This window comes from Castanea sativa, chromosome 3 (genome assembly GCF_040712315.1).
Source record: "Castanea sativa cultivar Marrone di Chiusa Pesio chromosome 3, ASM4071231v1".
Lineage (NCBI taxonomy): Eukaryota > Viridiplantae > Streptophyta > Magnoliopsida > Fagales > Fagaceae > Castanea > Castanea sativa.
In genome coordinates this window covers 10,257,068-10,265,166 of record NC_134015.1, presented here as the reverse complement: position 1 = coordinate 10,265,166, position 8,099 = coordinate 10,257,068, and the positions used below count along the sequence as shown (strand labels likewise).

The 8,099-nt window shown below is 34.5% G+C and overlaps 1 protein-coding gene across 1 annotated transcript; it reads right to left on the bottom strand.

Annotated features, from left to right (window-relative positions):
• Nucleotides 1–2,176: 2,176 nt before the first annotated feature.
• LOC142628487 (uncharacterized) lies at nucleotides 2,177–7,649 on the bottom strand. Its single transcript, XM_075802574.1, has 4 exons — nucleotides 5,839–7,649; nucleotides 5,549–5,679; nucleotides 2,299–2,490; nucleotides 2,177–2,214 (listed from the first exon to the last, which is right to left on the bottom strand). Exons 1-4 carry the CDS (start codon nucleotides 7,647–7,649, stop codon nucleotides 2,177–2,179), a joined length of 2,172 nt encoding a protein of 723 aa, XP_075658689.1.
• Nucleotides 7,650–8,099: the final 450 nt, after the last annotated feature.

Below are 8,099 nucleotides of genomic sequence, written 5' to 3'. Positions count from 1 at the left end.
ATCCTAGCTGAAAGTGGGATCTAATTTTAAGTCTTTTGTACAACACCTCAGAGACATTCTGAGCTAATCTAGCCAGAAATTTCAACTTTTGCAGGTACTTAAAACTCAAAATAAGTTATACAAGTTCCAAATAAAATGTTTTTTGATAAGTTCCAAATAAAATGTTAATAAAATATTATAACGGAGTATTCTTAACTAGTATTTCCACCTTCAAAAACTCCTCAGACTGGCTCTCCAAATAAAATTAGGAGTAAGGTAAAGCTATCTACCAATCACCTCTCTCAAAAAAAAAAACTTCTGTTGTTTCCATTCATGATTTGCATTGAGATTTTTCTTTTTATGATCTTTTGCTTCAAAACAAGCTATGAACCTGAAATGTATCCTAGTTCCATATATTCATATGTACAAAGTATACTCAAAACACTAGTACACCATTACCAAACCAATTGATATATAAACAATCATTAGAGCATTTGTCCACAACCTATGTCAAAGATTACAAAACATGATTCTAAATTAGAAAACATGTCAAAGAAGTTATGAGAATCAGAAAACCAGACCACAAGAAGAGATGATAAGAGCACCTTCTGTAAGCCTCATTATTTGACATGTGATACAAACTTTTTTTTTTTTTTTTTTTATAATTAAACAGCAGAAATGTTTTTCAAAACAAAGCAAACTATACACTAGGAGCAAACTTGCTCAGTACAATATAAGACACCTCCGACTGAAAGGCTTTTGAAACAATATCAAATCTCTAGCATACAAGACATGTTCTAGAGAATATACAATATCTTCCTAGTCTACCATATATTTGCCTATCTATACAGAATTAAGAAGGAAAAGGGGGCATTCCTCCACCCAAATTCCCTTAGAATTTCTCTTGAGAGCTTCCTTTGCTATCACATGAGCTGCTTGATTACATAAAGAATTTGTAAAACTAAAAACTTTTCTGAAGTGTGATGCTCTCCATTGGATGTCTTCAACCAATGTTCCAAAACGGGCGAAGACATTTCTCTGGATTTTGTAGAGTTAGGAATAGATCAGTAGTCACCTTCAAGCATGAGATCATACAAACTCAAGTCAGCAGCAAACTATATTAGTAAACTTATTATTTGACAAGTAATACAAACTGTATTAGTAACAAGAAAATCTATATAAAAGCAACATATGTGTGTATATATATTTTTTGGATAAGTATATACAAGCAGCATATGTAGACTCCCTCTAAATAATTACAAGCTAAAATTCAAATTATTAACAAAGTCTACAAAGGAAGGGATACAAACACCACAAAATCTAGTAGAATACTTATACTATTACAACAAAAATAAATATTTTAGCTCAAGAATTGATAACTCAAAGCCAATAAATGTGTGGTTACTTATCTCTATCATTATTGTCCATATAAGCAAAGGGGTATCCTAATAAGAAACAATTACATATGAAAGCTCATTCAAGTTGCAACTATGATCCTGATGATTACCAAACTCACATTAGGCATTCAAATCAGCCAATGTTCTGAAATTTGGAACTTACTCTCGGTTAATGCTAAAGCCAAGAGACCTATACACACACCAACTACAAGCAGGTCACTTTCAGTTCAATCACTGCACATTCAGCCATAGCCAATATCCCAATTTTAAAACCCAAGCAAAATCAGCAAGCTTTATACTTAACAAAAAAACTTAGTCATTAGACAGATCAAAATTGAAACAAAATGAGATCCAAGGGTTCAGTAAACAAAAAAAAAATTAAAGAAAAAAAAATAACAGAGGGACCCTTAACACCAACTATAGTTACCACAAATCTATGGCAAGGAAGAGAAACAAATTAAAATGAATAAGCAGCCTCCAAGCTTGAAAGACCAACCATCACATAAGGAGAAATTTAATTGGTATAGTATTTTCTTACCAGATGAAACAAAATTTCCCTAAACCATCGAAGACTATTAGGAATAAAAATACGTTCAAAATTTTGATATTACTCTTCGGGAATGTTGAACAAAGAGAAAACTTTATATACATACAAAAAATATCCCAAAATAATTCTATATAAATTTGGAACCAGATGTTTCTGTATTATAAGTTTATACATGATAGCCAATGTAAATTTTACAAATAAATAACAAAATTAGAGGTCACAATAACTCAAGCATAAAGTTTTGCAGTAAAACTTAGAGAGCCTGCTGAAGATCAGCTAAGGTTGAACCTCCTACAAACAACAAAATTATCCAATGTTTCAATAACTGAGGTCTCACAATTAGTAAAGCAATATCAAGTTTTTTCTATAACAAACCATGTTGGGTTTTTCTCCTAGTTCTTGTAACTGTAGGAGCTTCTTGACCAGCCATTACAACGGTACGAGTTCTCAGAGCAGATAGGCGCTCGACTAAATTCTTGGACAAGTGATCACCCAATGAGTGGGAGAAATCAATAGGTTTAGGAATCCGAAAACCAGGAACATACACAGAAACATCCCCAATATTCCCTGGCGTCCTCAAACATCCACAGGTTTGATAAACCCATAAACCCAGAAAAACCCATCAATAATGTTTTTCTCTTCTCAAAATCACACCCAGCAATAACAATTCAAAGACTAATAATATTAGCATAAAACCCACAATTAGCACAAAACCTCAAGCTATTAGTAGTGAGCAATATTAGCACAAAACTAACAATACCCAGAACCCTTAAACTCCAATTCCAAAACCCAAAATCCCAAACACAACTGTACTGAACCCATAAAACTCAGAAAATAGAAAAACCCATAAACCCAGAAAATAGAAAAACCCATCAATAATTCGAAATCCAAATTGGGGAAAAGGGAAAATCATGAAAACAAACCTTTAGATCATGGCCCACGGCGGCTCCAGTATGTTTCCAAGCTCCACGCACAGCTCCGGCGACCTCTGTGGCGGTGAGCTTCGGTGTGTGGTGTGGTGGAGGTTTGGGCAAGCAAAGGACGGCACGGCGGCGAGAACTCTTTCTTCTTCGGAATTGTTCTGCTCCGTGATCAGGCTGGCGGTGGTGGAGGTTCGGAGCTTTTTGTCTGAGGGGTTTTTCTGTTTTCTGTTTTGTCTAAGGTGAATGGCGTGACGTTGGAGCTGTTTGGAGAGGGATTTAATAGAATGTCTAGGTGGCAGGATTCTATTGGCTGGCGTAAAACACTGGTTTTACGCCACAGCCTGATAGAATGTTTTCTCAAAGAGAATATTAGAGATTTGAGTGGTTTAGTAATAACCTGCATCTATAGGTAATAAATGATGATTTCACTAACAATTTTGGAAGATTCAAATATGGTATATAGAGATACTCTCACATAAGTTGAGCCCGAATACACTTAATGGGCTCTCCCTCACAAATAAATGTTTAGGGCCTCTACGTAAAACAAAGAGAAATTTTCTCTATCTCACAACACCCTCCAAGAGATTTCTTTCTAACAAATACCGGAGAACCATAGGCTCACAAATAGCAAATTGTACAACCAAGTTGCACAGCAAACATACATAGGGGCTCTCTTAAACTAATCCAAAGATTCTCCCGGTGTGTGAGGACTTATGGGCCAAAGCCACCAAGCCTTTTGTGGTATGACCAATTTGTAAGATTTTAATACTTATCCTCTGTTGTAGCATTTTCATATTAAATAATTAAACTAAATATTTGCAATTTAAATACAAAGTTGTAAGAGTTAATATGGAAAATAAGTAATTAATCAAATGTGTAATCCCACATTGATAAGAAGAGAGTCTCCTTTATTGTTTATAAATGTGATGATTAATGGGCTGAATAATCATTAACCATCAATTTATTTAACAACTCGTATGTAAAAGAGATGTTGATAAAATTAAAACGATCTTTTGTGGGTGAACGGTAATCTACAACGTGAGCTGTTTACTTGCTCGATGCTGTTTGTAGGGGGATTAAACGGTGTAATATGCATTATTTTCTATATTCTTCTAGCTTTATCTGTTAATTTATAGCTTTCGAAATGTGTACTGTGTACTAAAACCCACTCTTTTTCAATTTGCAGGCAATCAAGTATCTGTGCAAATTAAGATTTGTTGTCCGGTACAATAGTCTTTACTTAGCATTTGGAGTTCTTGCCAAGATTTAGCTTTAGGTTCTTAATTGTTTATCCAAAAAAGAAAAAGAAAAAAAAAGCTTAGTTTCTTAATTAGCAGATGTCTACTGCTGGTCTTTACTTAGCAGTTGAGGTTTGGAATAATTTGTTCAACTGAATCGTAATTTTTATGTTTGCTTTTTTGAATTTTTGTTCTAATGTAAACTGGATTGGTTCCAGGTGGTTAGTTGAGTATATCAATTTGTTTATATATTCTAACAAAGTTCAAGAACACTACCTCTGTTATCAATAACAAACTCACATCAAGATTTTTAATTTCTTTCTATTATATTATAAAAATATTACCATGCTAAAATTAATCTCTCCAACATAATTCAAAAAATTATATACACACATATGTAAATGCTACAAACTACAAATTATACACCTCCAAAAAAAGAAAATATATGTATTTGAAATTGATATATTTCCAACTGAGATAAAAACCGTCACTAACAAATTCAATTAAAAAATAAAACAAATATATTTAATTTGAGTTGTAATGTCGTATATTTTCCCTCAACTTTTAAGAAGGCCAAAAAAAATTGAATGATGCTAAAAATACTATAAATTGTATTATATAGGTCATACAAATTGTTGGGTCACCAATTATAAAATATAATTTAAATATTGATTTATTATTTTGTCAAAGTGATATCATCCACATTCATTTTCACATTAGTTTGTATGTTTTTTGTAATAACTTTTTCATTAAAAAAAATATTAATAGAAATCCAAATAAATTAACATTAACTGAATGAAAAATTGAAAAAAAAATACTATTCTTGTTATATATAATTATTATATGAATTTTATTATTATATACATTAAAGACCAAAATTATGAGGCCTCTTATTCATTTTCGGGCAATTTAGGCCGGAAAAAAAAATGTTGTTCAATCTATTTGATGATTCGTTGGGCTAGAAAACCCAATACCATGTGGTGTAGTTCTTTGATCCAATTGGGCTTGGGGTTCCAAAGGCATGTCCCATTTGCAGGATTGGGCTTCATGGCCTAGTTCTTCAAGGCCTAGAAAAGGAGTACCGAACAACAAAGATTCAATGAAGGCATGAAAATTTTGGGCAAATTTCAATGTGAATCAATATAAAATGCATTTTTTGTAGTTGCACACTATAAATCAAACACCCCAAATTCTCTCTGAAATTTTATTTATTATTCTATATTGATGAATTAGAGATAAATTAAACAGTTTTCCACATCCCTGGAGAACTGGTGGGTGCATATATATCAACAGCAGCGCCACAGAATCCAAGCGGGGAATGTTTATTATTCAGTACATAAGCTGCAAATATATATACATATACTCATTTACGAACAATCAGCCTTGTGCGGATACGGGTCTCAATCCAAGACTCTCTCAACCCAAATTGAGCCATCAATAGCCAAACAAAAGTTAGAAGCTCACCACCTTTACTTAGTTGTTGAACATGGCCATTTCCTCTGCTACGACTTGCAGCATATGACAACAATTCCACCCACACTTTGCTCATTACCATCCATCTCTGTTTGTCCAACGAATTAAGCTCTTTTGCCAACCTGGTTGCATCAAAAAGTGCTGACTTAGATAGATTTCCCTTCACAAGAGCAGGTTCGAGACTTGTGTCTATGTCATAAATACTTTGATTGTCTTATTTTCCCGGTTTATTCACCAGATGTTTAAAGAATCTTTTCACTTCGGCCAAGGTATCCCTGAACCTTTGTTTTGCAATGCCTGACACTTCCGTCATCAAATTTGGTTGCTGATATAAAAGATACATCATGTAATTTGAGAGCCACCGACTAAAGTCATGAGCATAACAGGTCCGTTCTTCCCCAAAATCAGAAGGGCTGCCTTTAACACTGTTAACAGGATGATTTTCGGTGCACAGCTCAGTAGCAATGTGCCACAATAGAAGGCTTTCATCATAAGCAACATCCTTGACATAATACATTAATCTTTTTAACGTACTGTCGTCATTGTCAAAGAAGTCACCATTCTCGAGAATCCAATCTCCTCTAGCTGAGCTTATTCTCTTGGCTTCTTCATCATCATGAGCAGATATGGATTTATCTAACAGCTCATAGAAGATAAATTCCCATAGCTCCTTTGGTAATGACAGAGGGAACATGCTTCTCTTCAGAAAAAAGTCATTTTTCTTCTGTTCTATGAAATCCTTAGTGTGCATAGATTTAGGCATGTTTGTCATCATAGTTCTGAAAATACTTTCTGAACCACTTTCTTTGCAACAATATTCTATGAAGTTGAATTGCGAGAGAGTTTCAGACCACCTTTTAAATATTATTGGTGTACTCGCCTCCTGCCATTCAATTTCTTGTGTTGTCGCTGTGGTTTGTTTCTCTGGTTCCTTCGATTTTGGCTTCCACTTTTTAAATATTTTTTCTGTACATGCAAGCCACCTGTGATTTTTTTGTGGTGCCGCGTTGGTTTTCTTCCATCTTGGCCTCTTCAGACTAAGTAATTCATTGAAGATTTTGGATTGGATCCCCGCAACAGGGAGATATTTTGCAGAAACAGTACTCCAGTCAGAAAACATCCATAGGAGGTGGCTAACCACATCCAGGCCTAAGACACCAAAGAACAAGATGTAGGTCAGTTTCAGATCGAAGCTTTTGAAACCATACTTGTCTGTTTTATGGAAGAGTGCCAAGGCAGAGACAACAAACCCAAACGACATATACTGAACCATTTTTCCTAAATTGAAATTCTTCACCACCACCTTGGTATGGAGAAGATCATAAAATATGTTGAGCTCGATCTCTAATATTCTCAATGCATCCTCTGCGGTTCGTTTAGAGAAGAATTCTCGACTCTCCTTATGCTCACGGGAGCTGAACATGAGATTGACAATCAATCCCTTGTACATATTTGCAAAGCGATGAGCATACTGCACCAGTTCACTGTCACTCAATTTGCCATAGAGTCTATCATATTTGAATTTGACAACCCCGGATTCTATGTCTGGGAGCTTTGCAAAATCTACAGGAACATTGCTATCTTTATAGTGCTTGTATCTTCTCATTAGTGTCTCATAGTTGGGCCCTGGATTCGGATCTTTAAGTACGGATGTTCCAAAGCTATCCGAACTTGCAAGATACAACGCAACGATCCTCTCAGCATACTTGATGGTTCCAGCAAGCAGCAAGAGAAGTGTTGGGATCCATAGTCTGTTTTGATGAACTGATTGAATAAACACAAAACCAGTGGTGCAGAGTTGAAGAAAGAGCCAAATCAAGTGCCTATGCCACAACTCATTATCCTGCACAGCGAAAGACGTTATTCTGTCTTGCCCACCGACCATTAATAAAAGGAAAGGTACCCACAACACCAGAAGAAGACCAGTATCCGCTTCAGCCCCTTTGGCATCATCCCCTTTGTCTTGAGCAGAAGCATATTTCTCTTCAGTGTCAAAGACTAATCCAACAGCAAAACTAGCAGCCCAGTCAGCCAGAAGGTAAGCTGACCAGATTATAAAAGTTACACATTTCTTTGCCGTTTTCTTTCTCATGGATGCAGTAAAAAGCAGAAAAAACTGAAGAAAGAGGCTAAAGAGAACAAAGGTCCTGATATTCCATTTCTCCCACAATTTCTTGATGAGTCTATAGAAAACAGTTATTTTTTTCTCGTGGCGGTGGTATTTTTCCTGTAAATAAATCTTTGTTATTTCCCTCCACAAATTTAACTTATTAAAAATTAAATTTTTTATTATAAATGATTGTGTTACAAACTAATTTTTACATATATATTTTTTAATTTTATAAAATAGTTTGATACTTTAACAATTTCCATTAAGAAGGGTATGCTAGGACTACAAAAAAATTTTATGACTCTTAAGAAAAAATTGAAATGACCTTAAAAAAATGTAAATAAATTGAAATTATATGACGAGAAAGTTTAGGGATGCCATAAAGGCATAGGTTTAGGAAAAAAATTTAGAAATTTTTTTATGGGAATTAAA